Consider the following 21,637-nt stretch of genomic DNA (forward strand, 5'->3'; position numbering starts at 1 on the left):
TACGCAGTTGGGTAACACCTGAGTTTTGGCCATACCAGAGAAGATCGGCAGAATCCCAACACAGCAAAACATTTCCCATCAGTCTTGTACTTCATCTGTTCCTCGTCTACTTTAGAGAAAGGAATTAAGTCACTCCCATACCGGAATCCTACAAAATTAAAGAATGATTTCTGATGTTAGTGGATGTTCTTCTATGAAAACCTAAAATGGGCAGTGGGAGTAGACAATAGGATGAGTTAGCCTTCCAGGAAAAGCCCTCTGGGATGGGGATGGGCTGAATTTCTGCTAAATGAAAAGAGCAAAGGTAGGAGAACAAAATGGCAAGAGAATATTGTTAGTGGCAAGGATCTTCCAAACACAATTTCTTTTATGCACACCCACAGGCCTCAATCAAAATTCTTTTAATTGAGGTACAGGCTTGACACACCAAGTTATTGCAATTTAAAATATTAAGGGTACAAGAAAGAAGACTGCCTTCAGAATGAACGCACAAATGGTCTCCTGCATGGTGGTTTTGGTGGTTGGTGGTTTTTAAAAGCACAATAAGCCTTCTGTATATTTAATTATGTGCACGTATCCCAAAGCCATTTTTAATTCTCCCCTTCCTGGAAACTATATCACATTAACCTATTCTGTCACAAATTGTACATCTGCTCATTCTGACTTACTATATTTCATCCTAATGTTTATGCCACAGGGTGCACGCAAAATGGAAAATGAGTTTTGTTTCGAGCTCAAAACAATCACATTTCAAAAGTTCTGCCAAAGATTGGTCACAGTTTGGCAGAAAGAAAACCTGGAACATCTGGGTTTGGGTCAAATAAAACCTGCAGGGATCCCACAATGATTTTATAGGGTAAGTAGGGCAACACTGATGTGCTTTCTCCCCTCTCTCCTGTTAGCATTCCTAAGGTTGCATATCCTGCCACCACCCCGATCTTTCCAGGGCCTTGACTTCCATTCTTCCCTGCCTCCTCTTAGCTACCAACATCCTTGGCTTTTTTCCCCACTCTTAACCTTCCCTGAAATATTTCTGCCCCAAATAACCACATTTGGTTCCATATTCAGAACAAAGCAGCCCTGTTTTGTTCCATATCCAGATTACATTCTTTGGTTCAGGCATGAGCCACATGAAACCATCTTCCATGCTTAGAGAATAATTTGTGTGTGAACCATTTCACCTTCTTATTCTGCCAATAAAACAAAGGAACTAATTTTTTTCTTTTTTTTTTTTTGTGCAAATTTAGAGTCAGTAGCATAACAGATCAGCAGAAGATTCAGAGAAGCGCTGAGAAATTTACAGAACAAAAGGCAGTGTCTCATGAAAAAACGAAGAACCTGGTGAGTGAATGTAGATTTCTTTCTAAATTTTATTTTCCTTCATTATTTAGCTTTGAAAAACAGCATGGCTGCAACTTTGTGTTCCATGGTTTCACAGAAATTGATACCTGTCACCTAAACCCCTTGGAGATCCAAGATGTTTTTGTGAAATATCTAAAACACTCTTGGGAATGTCTCAGATGTCTCAAGAGGGGACTCTGAAGAAACTAGAGATGCAAAGAAAACAAGAGCAAACAATTTCATATGGAGAGGCAAGAACAGGCTCACATATGCTGCTTTACTGCACGGGCGGGAGGGTGGGGATCCAGCTTTTCAGCATTCAGTTTCTATGTTTAAACGAGACAAGCAAAAAATCTGGACCAGCTTACGCCAGTGTGGTAAATGGTGAAATCCAATTAGCTTTTCCCACTGACATAATTCCTCCCATCAGTACAAATGGCAGGGGATGATTTTTCTCTGGTATGCAGTCCACATATACCTTAGAAGCTTTTTCTGGCAGTCTCCCAATCTCCCAGAGATTTGCAAGAGAGGAAGAGAGGGGGAAATGGTTTCTTGTCGCATGTGCGAAATCCACTTGTAAAATGTTAGATTTTACTCAAGGCAACTTACAAACAAGAGGAGCAGATCAGAAAAGGGAGGGGGTACCAGCACACACACACCCTTCGTTTCCAGTACATTTGACCAAACCAACTGGTGAAAGGCTGTTTTTGGGGCAACCTGTTAATGCTTAAACCAAAACAAAAAATAAAAAACTACAAGTAAATTAACCAACAAAGGCCTTTTGAAATCTAATGATAAACCATTCTTTGTGATTAGATCCTATAACATCATCTGCCAACTTAAAATGAGCCCACGGGAGCTATTGTGCCTGTCTTCTCCCCCTCCTTCTTGTCCAAAAAGAGTCTGAAAATTCCTGCTTTCAAACTCAGGGCAGCTTCCCAATAAGTCTGAATTTCTCACTCTGGCTGGTTAACAAAATTTAGTATCTAAGCAGTGTCTTAGACCACAAAACTTAAACATGTTAGAATAACCTAGAGTGGTCCAATAATGAAACATTTGCAGTGAGTTCAAAAGTTAAAGCTTCTGGTCTATTTCTCCTGCAGGCAAAGAAAGAGGAGAAAGTTTATGGACAGAAGCTGATACAGCTGGAAATTAAGATTCTCAAGCCAGATAGAACTGTTACATGAACATGCCTTAATTGCAGCAGCTACCTCTTATGGCTTATTCTGTGCATATTTTATCGGCAACTAAGTGGAAAATCATTTGACTGCAACAAGCTTACGGCATCATTTCCCATTTGGTCATTAAGTAAGCCACCATGGTCAGTAAGTGAGACATCACATGACTGAGGCTTGTGATTTTGCTTTCGAGTTCTCTGTTAACTCTGCTTGTTGGAAGCCAGCTGTGAAGCACACAAATGGCAATCACATGACCACAGGATGCTACAATGGTTGTAAATGAACACCAGTTGCAAAGCGCCTGAATGGTGATCATGACTGCTGGATGCTGCTACGGTCATAAATGTGAGGACTGGTCTCAAACTTGAGTTTTTTTACACTGTCGTAACTTTGAACAGTTATTACACAAGGCAATCGGTAAGTGAGAACTACCTGTATGTATAAATACTATCTAACCATGTCAGTGTGAAGAGTCTGCCCTTAACTAACTACAGGATAGATTTTTCAGAAAGCTGAGAGTTATTGCCAGACCTAGAAGAGAAATCTGACAGAATGTCAGACAGGGCTCTACTTCCCAAAATAAAACACGTTCTCATTCTGTCTGAACTGAGCAAATGAATGGATTATAAAGAGGCTCACAGCCTTCCCTGGAAAACACTGAAGCCATACCTTGAATAACATCTTCTTTCTGAACTTCTGTTTCATCATCATCATTCAAACAATACACTGTTTCTTTCTGTATATCCTCTTTTTTATGAGACTTGGCATCAACAGCTACCCAGGATTTCTTCATTTTTTCCTCTGTGAACTTGGGACACACATTTAAGAGAAAGACATTGTTTAATTTTAATTTATAATAAAAACAAACTTCAACTATTAGACTGTACTGCCTGGAACTGCAGGTGACAGAATGATGGAATGACCTTATCTAACAGTCTAACTTCCAATGATTACAAGAGATCAGAGTAGGTCTATTCAATTTTGTTGCACTGCCTAAATACAATATATGTATATTTTTATAAATGTAAAAAGTTTACCAAATGAATTAAGGAAAATGTTAATTCCTAATAATTTCTTCAACCCCAAAGCCGATTTCTCCAAATTAATATGACATTTAGAAACCAGACTATGAGTTTTCATCTGATAATATGAAAAATGTCTACATTCTAGCTGTCTCAGCTATTCCATTTAGTACTTGAACATGCATTCACTCAGATCAGTTATTCTGGCAATGTCTGAATGTAAAACTAATTGGTCCTTGATATGGATATTAGTCCCATTTTACTTGGCATCTATGCTGGCATGTGCCCAGCTAGGCTAATGCTGGATTAAGTGAGTCCTAGTCACTTACTGCTTTGTAGGCCACAATCCTGATAGACAAGTTAGAACCAATTGTGAGCTGGCAGGGCCATGGCATAAGTCTCCGCTCAATCTTCTTAAACATTGAAAGACGCTCCAGACTCTCCCTTAATGAGCAAACACGGAGGAAATAAGACCCAATTAAAGAACACAAACAATTCCACAATGAGCAATTCTGTTTGCCCATTTCCACAGAATTGTTTATTTGTCAGAGACTTATTACCCACTGCAGTCCCAAGACCATTGGCAGCCTAAATTATGGTCTAAATATTATCCTTTCAGATTATCTCATACAGAGGGGATTCCGCAATCTCTTCTCAGACCTGCTCACTAGTGTCTGGGTCATGATCCACATATTTATCATAGACAGAAATCACAGACAAAATCCTCATATGGCAGCAAAGGCAATGCTTCCCCACAGAAATTATTCACACATTCAGATTCCATTTATCAAATTGTGTGTAAGAATGCATGTACTAAATTTGTAGACATCACATAAGGGTTTTGACATTCCACTACATTCTTACAGTTCATGTCTCAGTCAACACAGAAGTTCAAGTGGCACGTGCCTCCCGAACACAAAGGGCACTTCCACACTTTCTGCTTGTAAAAGCAACTTCTACCCATCTTTTCATGTTTCAGAACAAAAGCCAGGTTTTCTCAATTCCCACAGCACACGTCATGCCCAACAGTCCTCCTGCTGCACTTCAGTTTATTGTACTCCATCTGGTCTATATACACTTTGGTGGGAAGATCCCCTCTCCACCAAGGCTGCCAGTTGTCCTCCAGGGCCACTTGGTTTTGGGCTGATGAATGTCTGTTCCCTCTTCAGAAGACACCTTCCAAGAATAAAAATGGCCTCTTTCCTTTACCAGTGGGCTCATGAAATGGACTTTTCCCCCCCTTTTACCATTCTCACATAAATGCAACGAGGCCTGTTGTCCTATAGAGGATTATCCCACGTAAATGCAGCAAGGCAGTGGCAGTGCTACTGTTACACCATTCTGTGTACTTCATGGCATACTCTCAGGTGCTGCAGTGCTCACTTGCAACACCTTAGAGTTATGGGATACTTAGGAACTGGGGTGAAATTAATAAGAGTGCTACTAGCTTTTCCTCCTACCCAATGACAGGATTTGGGGGGAGGGTTCCCCCTACCAACGGACCAGCAAAACATTGGGGTGAAACTGATTTTCTTGCCAGTTTTCATTTTAGCTCAAGGGACAGCAAGAACAGTGAAATGCTAATGTTTCTTCTCCATCCACTGCTGTAATGAAACAATCATCATGACCAAGCAATTCCTGCACTGAACAAGGGGTGGGTGGACTAATCACCTTTACGGTCCCTTCCAAATCTATGGTTCTGTGACAGCTGGGTGTTTGCTCGTGCAAACAGGAACCATACACTTTCCTGGCAGAGGTTGGCAGAATAAAGAAGCAGGGGAATCCACCAGGGGACCATAGTAACTGCTTTCCAGACAGAACACCTGGTCATCCTCACTGCCAAAGCTTGAACGCTGGATGATGATTTTTAAAGTTCCATTTTCAGCCAGTATTAGCATAGGAGAGAAGCAGCTGAAGGCTGTCAGGCAGAATTATCCCAAAAGGTAAAATCTCCTTTGCGCTGAATTTGTCTCCTGACAAATTCCATAGACACCTCTGCATGCTTTTCTTGGTGAGAGCATGGAAGTAGTTTGCTCTTGCCTCTTTTTGCTATTTTTGTCATGTTTTTTAGCTTTGATTTCCCAACCTACTCTACAGCCCTGATATTTCCTAGTGATCCCCCATTCAAATACTAATTGGGTCCTAATACGTTTCGCATCCAAGCCCAGACAAGGCTGGCCAACAACTGCAATAAAGTTACTCTGACAACTTTATAACAAGAACAGGCTTTTGTATGAGTGCTTGCCAGTCGCAGGATCCATCAGTCTGGAAACAACTTGGGTTAAAGTAGATAAATGATAAGGTAAAAGAGAGGAAGGTGAAGCATAGCAGATAAGGCAGAAGGAAACTCTATGTATTATTTTCTACACAAGTAACATAGCTTAGGATGAGGAGAAGAAAGCTTTCATTTATGCTACTAAACCTTGAGTAAGGAAAACATACCCCAAAATAGTAGAGTTCTTTCCACAAGAACAGGAGGAATTTTGTTTTACCTGAAAGTGTAAATGTCCTCCAGACCATCTTCTCTGTCTAATGAAAACATAAGATTCTTCACCATCTGGAGCCCCTCCTTCTGCTGTCCACTTACGGCCTTCCCTGGAAAAGAATTCTGGTTCCTGCTAGCGTGCGCACCGGCAGACACATGCCTACCTCTGTCTTCGTCATCCACTGGAAATGGCAAACTAAGGAAGCAATTGAAAGCAATTTCAACTTCCAACCCTGATTCCTCAGGAAACAAGTGAAATAACTTTTCTATTAAAAAAAAAAAAAACCTAGAAGGAAAATTGCAAATTGATGATTTGTATGCATCTTTTATTCTGATATACCTTAAAAATAAAATGTCTCTGTCAAGTCATAGCAAACAAACCCACACTGATAGGTATTGCTACAGTATTAGTCATGGGGAGCGTGACTGCACTATTTATTTATTTAGTCAGTCAGTCAGTCAGTCAGTCAGTCAGTCAGTATAGCCGCCCATCTCAAACAAGCGCCTCTGAGTGGCGAACAATCACAAAATCAATTAAACCAGTTAAAAACACAATACAAAAAGAAAAACTAAAAACATATAGCAGCCAAGAAATAACCAGGTCTTCAAGGCCTTCCGAAAGGCCAACAGGGTCGGGGCCATCCTCCTCTCAGGAGGGAGGATGTTCCAGAGGGCAGGCACTACAGCAGAGAAGGCATGTCTCCTGGTCCCTGCCAGCCAACATTCCTTGGCTGACAGGCCTCAGAGCACGGCCATCCTGCTGGACAGAACTGGATGGGTAGAAACAACTGACAGAAGATGGTCCTTACGGTAACCCAGTCCCAAGCCATGAAGGGCTTTAAAGGTGACAACCAGTACCTTGAATTGCATCCAGAAACACACTGGCAACCAATGCAACCCACGAAGCAGTGGTGTTACATGTGCCAAATAACCGACAACATTTACAATCTGTGCAGCTGCACTGCACACCAGTTTGAGCTTCTGAATGCTCTTCAAGGGCAGCCCCATGTAGAGCATGTTCCGGTAGTCCAGACAGGAGGTCACAAGGGCATGAGTGACAGTGAGCAGAGCCTTCTGATCTAGAAATGGACACATCTGGTGCACAAACCAAAGGTGTGCAAAGGCCCTGTTAGCCATGGCTCCACCTGCTCTACCAGAAGGCGCCTTGAGTCCAAGAGGACCCCCAAATTGTGCACTGTGTCTGAGGCAGTGCCACCCCATCCAGGACCAGAGGTGGAAAAACCTTGACACCAAAAGGCCCAAGCACCCAAAACCACTCAGTCTTGCCTGAGTTGAGCTGAAGCCTATTGTGCCCCATCCAGACCCCTACAGTCTCCAGGTACTGGGACAGGACATCCATGGCATCACTCAGGCAGCCCAGGGTGGAGAAATAAAGCTTGGTATCATCAGCATACTGATGATACCTCACCCCAAGCCACGGCCTCATGTAGATGTTAAATAAGAAGGGAGAGAGGACTGAGCCCCATGACACCCCACAAAGTAGAGGCCATGGGCTGGACATCTCCCCCTCATCAACACCAACTGGAACTGACCCCAGAGGAAGGAGGAAAACCAGCACAACACAGTGCCGCCCACCCCCAACTCCTGAAGCCGGTCCAGAAGGATACCATGATCGATGGTATAGAAGGCTGCTGAGAGGTCAAGAAGAGCAAGGATGGATGTACTACCTCCATCCCGCTCTTATCAGAGGTCATCCAAGAGTGCAAGCAATGCCATCTCAGTAACATACCCCAACCTGAATCCTGACTGAAAGGGATCCAGATAATCCACTTCACCCAGAGCCCTTCGAAGCTGCCACGCAACCACTTTCTCTACAACCTTCCCTAAAAAGGAAAGATGGGAGACTGGATGAAAACTGTCCAGATTAGTTGGATCACGTGATGGCCCCTTGATTTCTTAATAGCAGCTGGTGAGACAGAGAATGCCCCATCATGATCAGTTCAGGATAATGGAAAAGGCCTTAGAGAGAGCGGGTAAAATATAAATGTAACTGCTTTTAAGAAGACCGGAAGGCGCTTCTTAATAACTTTTCCTTTCTTTTTCTTTTCTTTTTGTCTCTTCTCTATTTCTTTCTTTGCATTTTTTTCTGCTTATTATTTTTCTTTACTGTTTTTACCTTTCTCTTTCAAAATCTGTATTCTTTTTATTCTTTTAAAAATTTCTTTAATAAAAATTATATATAAAAAAAGGATAATGGAAAAGAGTAGAATTGATCTTTTCCCTCAGATTCCCCAATAAACAGCCATTTATCCCTGGAGTGGACTAGTAATTATCTAGACACACCTTCACATAAGATAAGCTTAATCAAAAATATGATGTGGGGTAAAGCATTTAACCCTCCCCCTCCCAAAATGCTGTGTCCCAAAGATGATCATCTTCCCCATTCCCAAAAATGGGAATCCCCATTCAGAGGCAGAAAATAAAAAGATGCAATTTATGCAGAGTCAGTCCTGATTTTCTAGGAACAACAGCTAGCAAATGAAAAATCAAGTTTGTGTTTCCCAAACTCTTAAATTAAATCCATGTCCAAGAAGACCAGTGTATCCCTGATTTGTCTGAAATGGTCATCTGACCCACTGCATCTCACTGACTTATAGAAAGTAAGCAGAGTCCCGAATGAATTCCATTTTCTTTCCCCATCTGCTTTTTTAGGCTACCATTCTATTCATGCTTACTTAGAACTAAGTGCCACAGTGTGTCTTTTCTGAGCAGACACTACAATTCTGTATATTCAATTCAACTGCCTATTATTTTCAGCTACTTTGTCTCTTTTGAAGGATTAGTAAAATCTAAATACTGTTATTAAGTGAACATAATTATCAGCATAATTTGAACTAAAAGAACTTGTTTCGCATACTTATATTTGTGGGGGAGTCACAACCTATCTTCCCCCCCCCCATACTTAAAAATCTAGGGACAGAAACAATTCCCAGTAACTTCCTACTTCCAGGCTTATATTAATAGCCACAGCTGCTTGCATTCTGTACAACCAGAGAAAACAGTACAAAAGTGTAGTGCTAGGTGAGAACAGTTAATTTTCTGAAGTTCAGCTATATTTCTTAAATTTCATTTTAATAATAATCATTTGAAAAAGATAGTTTTGAGTTGTTTGTTCTGAAAACTAACCGTGCATTTCAAGCGCTCAGGAAATAGACAGTGGGGCTGACCCATTATGCTAAACACATGATTTATTTTGGTATGGCTTTCTGAATAAACTACAACAACTCATATAGTATGCTAAGCCATAAGCAAACAAATCACATTTGGCTTAGCATGATGAATAAACCCAGCCACAGTTTATGTTCTCCATAACTCTTTCCCCCTTCGTACTTCTACTAAAAACAGAGTAAGGGTATGCAGAATAATCAATATATGGAAATCTACTTAATTTACATATATAAATAACTTGCTGAGATCAACTTTCCTGGATTCAAGATTTGTTTGTTTATTGTATTTGGGACTGGTTATGGCAAACTGCAGTATCTATTCCACAAGACAGGAAAAGCATACAGAGCATGTTTTCTTGAATGCTTTCCAAACCCTTTACAAGTAGTGGCCATAAGAAGTACCTGTATTTCCTTCTATGTAACAAAGAAATGTGTTCTCTGCATGTGTGTTTCTGTTCTCCCCCTCTGTTGCATCCGTGTGAGTTAGTGTGTACAGGTGCACCTGGAAGGATAGGGTGAGCTGCATATGTTCTATACTGGGTCAACGAGGAAGAAAGTGAGAGTTTAGAATAGAACAATTGGCAGCATTCTCAGCCGATGTAATGGTATGGGAGAAAGACCTTGAGAAACAGGGCAAAGAGATGCTGCCTAGGGAATGGTCAGATAAAAGAAGGCATAGCCTGCAGCTGCATAATGGATGGAGAAAGAAGCTCACACGGGACCCTCCCTAACTTCTCAGGCTATAAAGGAGATGGTGGGAGATTTGTGCTTTGAGACTTGCAAGATTGATGTCAGCCTCCCCAGGTAGACCAGACGGGAAACATGACCAAATGAGCTAATTCTACTTTATTATAAGGCTACATTATCAGAATCTTGCAAGTCTGAAAGTACAAATCTCCCGCCGTCTTTTACAGCCTGAGAAGTTAGGGAGGATTGCTTCTGAGCCTCTTCTCCACCCACTGTGCAGCTGCGGGCTATGCCCTCTCTTATCTGACCTTTCCCTAGGCAGCATTTCTTTGCCCTGTTTCTCAAGGTCTTTCTCACATACCCTTACAGCCACTGCCTAGCAGTCTCTCCCCTAGAGACACACTGGGGGACATTTCCCCCCCCAACCCCTGACTGAATCCAGCCCATTTTCAAACTCAGTCTTTGCCACCTTCCCCACCACTACCAAATTTGATCCTGCTGTTGAATTTTCAGAGTTATCTGGTAATGGGCAGACACACATAGTTCTGATTCCCTGTGCATAATCTCTTTTCAGCAGTGAGTTGGAAAGAATACAGTAAAAACATTGCAAATGCTTAAGTTAAGAGTAGGGATACATTCTTTTCTGGTTATGATTTGTCACATTTGTTCTTCACTTACAAAAATTGAAGCGAGATCCCTGTTTTCTTCAAGTTAGCTACGATAATATCCAGTTGATCTTCACTGAAGGGACTACCAAGATCAGTAAAAACCTCAATGTGCAGTTTGTCATATTTTTTCCCTCTAAAAAGTAGAAAAAAATATTGTTCAGTAACATAATTATTCACTTAAAATAATGTGACCTTCTTTACAGAAAGTGATCTTAGGCTTCTAATCATGTCAGCCCATAGACTGCACAAAAATCACAGTCAACATAACATATGTTTAATTAATACCATATTCCCTGGAAAAGTGAAAATCATCAAATAATTATATAACTGGCGAAACAACAGGAGAAGTGCATGCTCTTACAGCCTTTCACATGAACAATGTACTAACTGCTATTCATTGTAAATCAAGATCACTGAACTGAGGTTAATGAGCACTCCTTATCCTGACAACTTCCAAAAATATTTGGAGTTCACCTTCCAGAATTCCTATCCAGATGTTAGCACATGGCTGCTGATCCCTTGGGTAATACATTAACCTGATAGCTCACTTTGTAAAAGCAGCACTTCTCATGTTCAGCTTATGTTTTAAAAAATGCAAACGTTTATTGTTATTCAAGCCATTTCCAGGGTTTTTCTTGGTATCGACACAGATCTATGAACAACAATTATGAGGAATCGCTGATTGTGAAGAAACTCTCATTGCCCTATTGACCAAACAGACTTATTTTTAACCTGAGGGGCAACTTTCAAAGTAAACGTATGTATTAAGTTGCCTGGTAAAATGCCTGGGAAGTTTTGCTTTCTTTGCGAGCATCTCTCCTTTTGTGATGATGGATCAGCATTGCTCAATAACACGTATAATTTCTTAACAAATATAAAATGCTGTATCAATCTCCACTTTGCCTCATTTTGTATTTTAACTATAGAAGAATGCTGTTAAGCAGTTTTCAAAACCACATTTTGCAGTTCTTAAATACAGCCGTATACTTACATTGTTTCTTTCTGAAGCAAGTCCATGCACACAATCAGAGCATCAAGAACTTCAGTATGTTAAGAAAAGATAATTTAAAAAATGAGACATTTCAAAACATGCCGGCCAGCATTTGTTATGCAACGTTTATTGAGTGCAACCTTTTTCACCTTCACAATCCCCAGCTTTGCTGGACTACAGCTCCTATCATCCTTCAGCTGGCACTGACACTGGGGAAAGCATAGCTAGTATCTTTCAAGTAAGCAAAATTATCAACATGTGTTTGTTGACAGTAAGGTAGGCCTTAAGAATGAGATATCTGAGATGGAAAGAATATTTAAATCTTCTGCCTGTATGTAGACATTATTATTTCTGTTTCCATATTCTACAGGGGGAAATGTAATTCAAATGTTTAGTAATTCAGTATCAGAAGACAGGATATATATTCCAGAGTTTGCTCATGGGCAAAGGAGCTATGATGTCTGTATTGAATACCTTTCTCTAGATGTACTTTCCCTCCCTATCAAAGGAAAAGTCAGATGACCATGCACTAAAGAATACCAAGTTTGCTTACTAATACTAATGAGACAAATCTCCCAAATATAGGAGGCTCCGTGAATGTCTAAGAACATGCACGGAATTCTGGACTGAAAATGTTACAAATTAACATTCTATTAACAATGCAATAAAACAATATCAATGTCTATTAATCTAAGAGCCTGGTGATCCTCCAGCCTTTTTAATGTTAAGGGTTTCAGCCTGTTTGTTTGTTCAAGTAATAAAAACTCTCCATACAAATGTCTGCTGGAAAAGAATCTTCAGCATTCAGAAAAGATACTGTCGCCTTGTTCAGAGCCAAGCGGAATCAGGTTTTGTATTTCCTCCAACAAATCAAAATCCGGCAGCATCAGGTGTCTGTGCACAGTGATATGCTGGTACTGGTCCCCACTGGCAAGACTATTGGAAGTATTCTCAGTGCCAAATAAAACCAAGGAAACTTCATCTTTATTCTCAGCAAATACCTACAGATGGTTGTAAGATGACATGCGAATGCAAGGGACTTTACAATAAAACCCTTAATTACTACAGCATCATTTTCCTGCCTTATCTGCATCATATTATATATAAAGTTTCATGCGCAACTGCCAATGTATTGAGAGGATGGAGACTTAATATGCTGAAACAATTTTTGAATCTAAATAATACTGAATTTAAAAACTCTGCTCTCATTAGCATAAGTAGTGTTTAAAAAACTCATCATCAGCCTAAGAACTGTAGGACAACACATTGCCTTTTTCCTCACTGCATCAAAAGACTAATGAAAACAAAATCAGTTTTTTAGGATGTGAAGGATGGTTATCTTTTTTGGTTTCATTTACTGAGCAACTGTATATTTCTGCTTTAGATGACTTGGAGAAATGAGATATAAATGATATGGAAGAAGAAATGTTCATGAAACACAGGCACCACCGCCCAAGTGGCTGCAAATGCCGATTTCCCCCCAGTACTTGAAGCCAGGTTTGGCCCAGAGCTTTCAAGTGCTGGACCGTAACATACATCCAGTTGTGCTGCGCCACATCTCCCTAATATACATACTTACAACTAGCCTCTGCAAAAAATGTGGAGCTTCTGCTGAAGACAGCCTTATCTCCAATTTGTCTTCTACCCTCTAAGAACTGTTACTAAGGTTTCCCCAACATTGTGGCATCCGTGATAGAGTTCCTTGACCTCTCTACGACAACTGACTGACTGCTTCCAGAGGTGGGAATACATAGCATAGTTACATCAGAACCCAGATATTACAGAAAGAAGCAAGCAAAACTTATGCAACTGTCTGCAGTGATTTATTTGCTTATAGCAACTTATAGCATTAAAAGTTTCTTTCTTTTACCTGTCGCTGCACAAACATTGTCATCACTTTCTTGGCTTGTTCAAAAGAAGACTCTTCTCCAGGAGCAGAACTGCTCATTGAAAAACCAACATCCATGCACAGCACCACAGCCATCTTGCGGGGCAAAAAAGGCACAAACAAGGTTGGAATAAGACTAATGACAAATAGATGACATAATGTAAGCACATAGCAGGTAGTCCTCATTTAGTGACAATTCAGACTGGCAACTTGGTCATTGTGAAGTGGTCACTAAGTGAAACTGCAACTGTGCTTACAATCTTACTTCAGCTTTCCTTTGCTTTACAGACCTGTGAAGATTGTAAACATGAAGATTGGTTGTAAAGTTACTTTTCCATCACTGTCATAACTGAATGGTTGCTATATGAGGCAGTTGCTAAACAAGGACTATTCAGTGGAGTTTTCTTGAGCACCAATATTTTACATATATACAGTTCCATTGCCAAGAAAGCTATAGCCCTATATGCACTATCCTGAAAGTAAACTTACTGAATCTATGAGATGTACTTCTGAGAAAACATTAACCTAATTGTTCTGTCAAACTATGCAGTAGTTTCAAAATTTTACCTGCATTGGAAAAACAGCAAAGAAAAATAAACTACTAAAATATTTATAAAGGAGGATAAAAATTTATTCAATTATCTTTGCAGAATAGGTTTTATTGCCACCAGAATAAAGTGTTTAATGTGAAACAGCAAAAGTAAACATGGAACATTTAATTACAGAAGAAGAAATAAAAGATGTCTTTATCTCTGCCTGCAAGGTATCTTTCTCTTTTCTTAGGATGACCTTATCCCAATGCAATTTTTTGTAATGTTTGGCCCACAAAGAATTATTTACTAGAAACAGAACGAAAATGAAATATACATATATAAAGGCCTGGGAGAGACGGAATCTGAAAATGCTGCATTTGCAAAACATTTCACCTTTCTTCTCTTTCATAAAAGTGAATAATGTTCTGTTTTAAAAAGGTCTTATCTTTACTTGTTAAAGAAATAATTACTTAAAATTCATAGACTCTAGTGATGCTTTTTGCTCATCTTTATTATACCTGTATTTTTCTTTAAATTCTGTTGACCATCCTAAACCATGGGTTATTAAGGGAACCAAAATTATACACCAATATAACCAGTATAATGCAATAGAGCACTAGCGTTAGACTCTAGTTCAAATCTCACCTCCTCTTTTATATAGCTCATTGGATGGCTAATTCTAGTCTCAGTTTATCCCAGTTACTGTTTTGGCTCAAATAGTGAATGACCTTCACAGTCGTTAGAACACAAATTAAACAAATTAAATTCCCTATAAAACAGTGACTCTCATCAGTGACAGGATTAAAAGTAGTTTCCTTCAAATATATGATGGAGTTGCTGCTTAAAACTGGTTTTCAACCAGGTTCTCCAAAATGGATGCACCAATATGTTGGAATATTACAAAGTCCCTCAAGTTGACTGCTACTCTACACCCTAAGATTAATTTCATGCTTGAACCTAATCAAGTTTTGGTACTGCAACTGCCATGCTAAGATAACTTTTGCCAGAAGAAAGAGCAAAGTGCATCCTGGCTAATTTTCTGGGGCAGCCCAGCCTTCTTTTAAAAAATACCCACTCCACTGGAGCTCCTTCATCACTGAGATGATAATTGGAATTACCTTAATGGTTCTTGCTTCTATGTGGTCAGATTCTGGATGGAAACTATGGATTGGGCCTTTATGGCTTTAACACCTTAACATTAAGGGCCATTTTACCATATTATTTTAAGTAGGTAAAATCTTTATTAAAAGGATCAAAATGGCACAAAAGCATATGCAAGTTTTCAAGCTCTCTTGAAATCTGCATCAGGCGAGCTTGTCCCAAAGGCTCCTTTAGATGACTCATCCAGTTCCAACCCATTCATTTAAGGCCCAAGACCATCCTTCCAATCCCATGCTTTCCTACTTTTCCCAGGAACTGGTCACTTACACCATGCCTCCTACAACTATTATTGTGTGTGTGTGCACGCGCCAATGCCTTCCAGTCAGTGTTGACTCCTGGCAACTACCTGGACTAGTCCCTGCAGTTTTCTTGATAAGGTTTTTCAGAAGAGGTTTGCCCTTGCCTTCTTCCTAGGGCTGAGAGAGAGGGACTAGCCCAAGGACACCCAACTGGTTTTGTGCCTAAGGCAGGACTAGAACTCCCGATCTCCTGATTTCTAGTCCAGTGCCTTAACCACTACACCAAACTGGCTCTCTCACATGTTCTATTATTGTTGTTGTTGTTTGCACAGTCAGCCAGATGTTTAGATTAGCTAGATGTTTACCCACCTATCGAGTCCTTCCCAAGGACCTGGGATAGGCAGATGTTGTTGTTTAATAATATTAAAGGTATTGTTGCAGGATGTAAGCTGTTCCAAGTAAAGCTGCCTTTTGCAATTGACTGATGGTGATTTTGTCAATGCCGATGGTATCCAAGTGGTGCTCCAGGTGTTTTGGGATTGCACCCAAGGCGCCTATTACTATTGGTACTAGTTTTGCTTTATTTTGCCACAGTTCTATTTCTATTTGCAGGTCTTTATATTTTGTGATTTTTCTCCAGTTCTTTCTCTTCTATTCTGCTGTCTTGCAATGTCCACTATCCAGACTTTTTTCTCTTTCTTGTCAACAATTGTTAAGCCTGGGTGTTGTATGGTAGATGTTTGTCTGTTTGAATTCTAAAGTCACAGAGCACTTTAGCCTCTTCATTTTCTATCACTTTGTCTATTTTGTGGTCCCACCAATTGTTGTTTCCAGGGAAGTGGTATTTCTTGCAGATATTTCAATGCACCGTTGTTGCTACTTTGTCATGCTGTTGTTTGTAGTCAGTCTGTGTGATCTTGCAGCTGCTAACTAGGTGGTCCACTGTTTCTTCAGCTTCTTTGCAGAGGCTGCATTCACTGTCTGTTGCTGTCTTCTCAATTCTGGCTTTGTATGCATTTGTTCTTAAGGCTTGGTCTTGTGCAGCCAGAATTAGCCCCTCAGTCTCTTTCTTCAACTTTCCTGCTCTTAGCCATTGCCAGGTCTTGTTGTTATCTGCTTTGCCTACTAGTTTTTTTGTGTACTGGCCTTTTTGTAATACTTTGCCTTGCCATGTCTCTTTTCTATTCTTCATTTGGTCTTTCTTATAGGACAATTTGGTTTCTTTGGTACTCAGTAAGCCTTCATGGTGTACTAGCTTCAGTGCATCTCCTTCACTGTCCTTCAGATATTCTTCCAATGCCCTTTTTTCTTCTTCAACTGTCTGGTGTACTTGCAACATTCCACACCCACCTATGCACCTATGTAAGTAGAGTCTGTCAATGTCGCTGCATAGATGAAGGGCATGATTCATTGACATTATTTTTCTGGTCTTCCTATCCGGGGCTTCTAGTTCAGCTTGAGTCCAGTCCACTATTCCAGCTGTGTATCTAATGACTGGAATTGCCCAGGTGTTAATTGCCTTGATGGTATTTCTGCCACTGAGTTTGGACTTTAAGATACTGTTGTTATTGTTGGTGGTGGTGATGGTCACACAGTCAGCCAGATGTCTAGACTGTATTTGGCATTTTTATCCACCTATCAAGTCCTTCCCAAGGACCTGGGACAGGCAGATGTTGTTGTTATTGTTCTAATTATTATTATTCCACCGGACTCCCAGCAACGATCAAGGGACCACCTGTCATTTAACAGCAGAAACTGCAACATGGACTACTTAACTTCCTGGGGCATCCACCTCACGCTTAATAAATAGTTCTTGCTCACTTGACTTCCTGCAACCAGTTACATCAACTTCCCTGGCAGAGAAATCCATTTACGCCCATTCACTTCTAGTTCTTCTCCAAGTTTAACAAGCTCTCATTCACAAAACACAACGCTCTACGTCGGGAGGACAGGAGAGGAAAGTCCAATCGCTAAGCGCCGTGAGTACAAAACAAACAGGGTGATGGTTAAGCGGTAACCAATCGCATCAAACAGCGCCAGCAGAGAACGCGGGCGGCCAGTTGTTCCGGGACTCTGCGTGCCAAGTAGTTCCCCTCGTGAGACCCGCCAGCAGCCGCCTCTAGCGCCAAAAGGCAGACATTAAACACCCTGGCCGCAATCTTCCAGCTCTAAACCCGGTTTCTCACATTACCTTTGCCCGCGACATCCTGCAAAAGCTCGCGCTCTTCCGCCACAATCCCCGTGTGTCTTCCGTGCGGCGCCGGTTTGCTTTACGGCAGCGAAACTTGACCCGCCTTCCTCCAGATTGAGAATGAGGCCGACAGCGGCGCCTGATGGTTGCTCCGGGATTAGGAGAAGGTGGACCGGGTAGTGCGGCGGAAAAGTACAGTATCCGGAGACGGCGGGAGGCGGCGGCGGGAAGAGCAGCGGTGACGGATCCCTCAGACTGAAGCCAACGCTCGACTTCTCATGTCTGGATATATAGTTAAAACAACTTTATAAATTTAATAACTCACAAACTCTGATCACTTCTATATCAGAATCCCATATTAATAGTGAGGATCTATGTACTAACCACAATCAGTGCTTGTTTTGTGAAATCTTTCGGGACCTTAGTAATGTTTTAGCTCCCACAACCCTTGTTGGCATAATATTATACAAGTGTTTCAGACGTCTAGTTGTCAGTGCCGTTCCCGGTAGGACCTCTCTCTTGGGTTTCTTTACCATGTCTTGGAAATCCTTGGTAACAGGCACCAATTAAATATGTAATAGTCATCACACAGACCACTGAAACTGGTGAATTCACATGCAAAATAGATATCACTGTCTGATTAATTGATTTCATTGGGATGCAAGGCAAAACCTCCGTGGGCATTTGTGGTGCTGGTTTTGGTAGGAACAAGGGGACAAATGACGAAGTGTGTCATCTCATGCCCTTAGTCATGGAAGCATTTGTGTTCACGTGTCGTTTTTGCACTGCTAGTTTTTTGCAGATGCCATTAAAAATCTTTTTTAAATTTAGCTCAGTTCTTGGCGACTTCATGGACACGTCCAGGAAGTTTTTTTCACAGTAGTCCAGAAATGCTTGGCTATTTGGGGGGAGGGGGGTCTTCCTAATTTAGCCTAATTTGTATTCCCTGGAAGTCTCTCTAGATCAACCCGTGTAGCTTTCAGAAGCTGCCACCTGCTGTGACCAGTTGGAGACAGACAGTCCAACTAGGGACCAAAGGTACGGGTGCTACAGGTCAACATATCCATGTTGTTTTGTAGCCATTTTTTAAACTCCTTAATCCAGACTACAGCCTTGGATTTGTTAATGCACTCTGTTTAACTTTTTTTTTTTTTTTTTGGTTCAGCCAAGATGTTACTGGGCCATTGTAAAGCTAAATACAAGACAAGGCAAAAAGTGAAACAAACGTCATTCTGGCTTTGTACTGTATATGCTTCCCAGGAGGAATACACTGTATTAAACAGCATTTTCTACTTTGCGGATTATATCACCTATACAAAGTTTAGAAATTGTGACAAGATGAAGGAGCCATGGCTTTTGAAGGAATCTCACTCATTTCCACTGACAAGAGTGATAAATAATAATAAGGCCGGACTTTGCCGCACTTCAGGTCTGAAGTGACTGAAGCAAGAGTACCCAACGCTAAACTTGGAAATGAAAAACAATAAACTTCTAGTTGTATCCAAAGAAAGAGTGTCCCATTTCAAGAGCTGCAGCTGTGGCCGGAATCAGTATGAATGGATTCTGTGTAATATTAAATAAGCCACTTCCTCCATGTTGAAGCAATGTATTCATTGACAGTCTAACTGAAGCTTGCTCTGAGTGGAAATAACATAAACAGACGAAGATGTGGACAGGTTTTGATGTGGTAGAGACATTTTATTGAAATAAATAAATCACAGCAAGGAACCTTCAAGGAAGTAATTATGTTCTGAGATTTGTAAAGATGTTTTGAGGAAAGGCTGGCTGCACATAAGAATCAGGAAACACAAGATACAGCTGAATAAAATTCCATGATGTTTGTGGATGATCGTTATGGGGAAGAGCTGCAGCTTAGTGGTGGGGCATTTGCTTTATGTGTAGAAAGCTCAAATTCAACCCCAAAACAAATCTCTCAGACTAGGGCATTTTTCTTTCCTTGCCATTCCTACACCGTGTGCAATGCCAGTGGCCTAAAAAGAATTTGAATACAGATGGTTAAAGATGCACTCAGCCTATAGAGTAAAGCACATTTTAAATTCTAATTCAGAAGAAACTGCAAGCTGCCTTTGTCTCCCTGGTTAAATTATTTTTTAAAAACCAACACTTACCAAGCATATATTTATTTTGCTTTATGTGCCACAGGATAATTTCAGGTCTGGCCAAAGAAGTCTGTGTTTTCCTCAAGTCCAAAATTTATTGCAAATCAGCATGGAGTCCAGAAAATCCAGCACAAGCTAATTAAACAAATATGTGGTTACATTTCTCAGGAGTAACAGTTCTCTGGAAATGGATTGGGATTATCCTTCCTGAATCTTAATTTATTTTCCTGTTAATTTTTTTTTAAAAAGGAAGGAGAGGGCCCATTCCCCCGCCCCTTTCCAAACTGGGGAGGATGAGGAAGACAAAGTTGGAAGGCTAGTCTAGATAGGCACAGCCCTATATTAAGGGGCCTTTTTACTTTAACAAATGACATTCTTCATAGAAAAAGCAACAGATGCTTCTGGTTCTGAAGTAGCCACAAAGAAGCCTGGTTTTGTTCCTGTTCATCCTGATGCTACTTAACCTTCATTTTTAATACTACTGAAGCCCTTGAAAATGTAATGAAAGCGGAATTAAATCCAAAGTTTTGGAAGACTTTGTTCTAGTAGCAGATTATTGTATTTAAATAAGTATGGGGGGAGGGAGGAATAAATAAATCTGAAGACAAATGTAGCAGGAAGAAGTTACAGAAAGATAGCATAAATGCAAACTACCATCTAAAGCAGTTTAGTATAAGTATAGCAAGGGGGAATGATACACTTTGGGTCCACTGTTCAAGAACAAGGAGACCTGTGCCCCCAAAGCAAAATTATGAAATACATATTTAAATCACCCACTATAAATAGTCAGCTATTAAGCCTCTTGGGAGTATTCCAGCAAAATAACGAGTGATACAGATGTAACATTCAAAATAGCTGCCATAGCAAAAACTTTCACCCAACTTAATTGAAAGGCATAGGCTAGGAAGCCTGCTATAAATGATGGTAATGAATACCAATGGATTTAATGCTTATTCAGTCATCAATATTACAGCTTCCATGTTTGCAGCAAGATTTTTTACTTTAAAAAATTAGTAGCACGTTTATTTTCAAAAGTTTATTCATCACCATTGTGTTTTAAGCATTTCTTTTATAAAAACTGCCAAACTATTCCAGTCATGGAAAGAATGGAGTGATAACATCACAGGCATCAGCCAGTCAGTGCTATGAACAGATAAGGTGGGGGGGGGGGTTTGCAAACTTGCCAAAAATTGTTCCTGAGAAAATTGTTTGTCTGAACAGAATGTGGCAAATTTATTTGTCTTAAGAGGATGTTTCTCCAATAATGTTACATCAGTACACACCCAATCAAAGAGTGTGAACAGAAGGAGGAAAGAATATTGTGCTTTTTCAATCATAGCATGGCTTTTAATAGTTAGACTTGCAAACACTTTGTAGTAGTAAGCAACTAAAGATTTGTTATGAGAGAAAGACTCTACGGTTTAGATAGACATTAAAAAGGCTAATACAATAGCACCACCAGTTGGGCACAGTATTCTTTACTTCACAGAAGACAACAGATATTTCTGAAGTAAGACGGCCCAATAATGCATATACTAGAAGGAAATGTATAATATATGTAAATCCTGTATCATAACTAGCCCCAAATTCTATGGTAGCTGCTCCATAGAAATTGTTAGATAGAATATGTTGTGCAATTTGTGACATCAGTTCCATATATTATGTAATTGGGACAGTCAATAAGGCATGTACTCATGATCTATCCCATGACTGCTAATTTTGGGGGATCTGGTAGGTACACTTAGGTTTTGAAAGAGGGAGGCCCTCTCACAAAACGTTTGCTGGAAAAATGGCTTGTCCATACACAAATGCCGTAGGGCAATGTTGTCCAAACTTGGCCACTTTAAGATGAGTAGACTTCAACTCCCAGAATTCCCCAGCCAGCATGGCTGGCTGGGGAATTCTGGGAGTTGAAGTCCACTCATCTTAAAGTGGCCAAGTTTGG

The 21,637-nt window shown here is 40.4% G+C and overlaps 1 protein-coding gene across 2 annotated transcripts in view; it reads right to left on the reverse strand.

Annotated features, from left to right (window-relative positions):
• XRCC5 (X-ray repair cross complementing 5) overlaps nucleotides 1-17,669 on the reverse strand; it is a 58,312-nt gene extending 40,643 nt beyond the window's left edge. Inside the window, exons 1-9 of one of the 2 annotated variants that reach the window (XM_007420159.3) lie at nucleotides 17,573-17,669; nucleotides 13,431-13,544; nucleotides 12,378-12,561; nucleotides 11,561-11,609; nucleotides 10,580-10,702; nucleotides 6,034-6,222; nucleotides 3,871-3,985; nucleotides 3,189-3,327; nucleotides 36-148 (exon numbers count right to left, since the gene is read on the reverse strand). In XM_007420159.3, coding sequence (XP_007420221.1) covers nucleotides 36-148; nucleotides 3,189-3,327; nucleotides 3,871-3,985; nucleotides 6,034-6,222; nucleotides 10,580-10,702; nucleotides 11,561-11,609; nucleotides 12,378-12,561; nucleotides 13,431-13,544; nucleotides 17,573-17,587 — 1,041 coding nt within the window. In that variant the 5' untranslated portion in view covers nucleotides 17,588-17,669. Of the gene's footprint in view, nucleotides 1-35; nucleotides 149-3,188; nucleotides 3,328-3,870; nucleotides 3,986-6,033; nucleotides 6,223-10,579; nucleotides 10,703-11,560; nucleotides 11,610-12,377; nucleotides 12,562-13,430; nucleotides 13,545-15,750; nucleotides 17,540-17,572 lie in introns of those variants that run through there. The other variant, XM_088146397.1, reaches the window with a different exon arrangement.
• Between the last annotated feature and the right edge of the window lie 3,968 nt (nucleotides 17,670-21,637).

Source organism: Python bivittatus, unplaced genomic scaffold (assembly GCF_059951505.1).
Source record: "Python bivittatus isolate LINGU-HERP-01145 unplaced genomic scaffold, Pbiv_v1 ctg000480_np1212, whole genome shotgun sequence".
NCBI lineage: Eukaryota > Metazoa > Chordata > Lepidosauria > Squamata > Pythonidae > Python > Python bivittatus.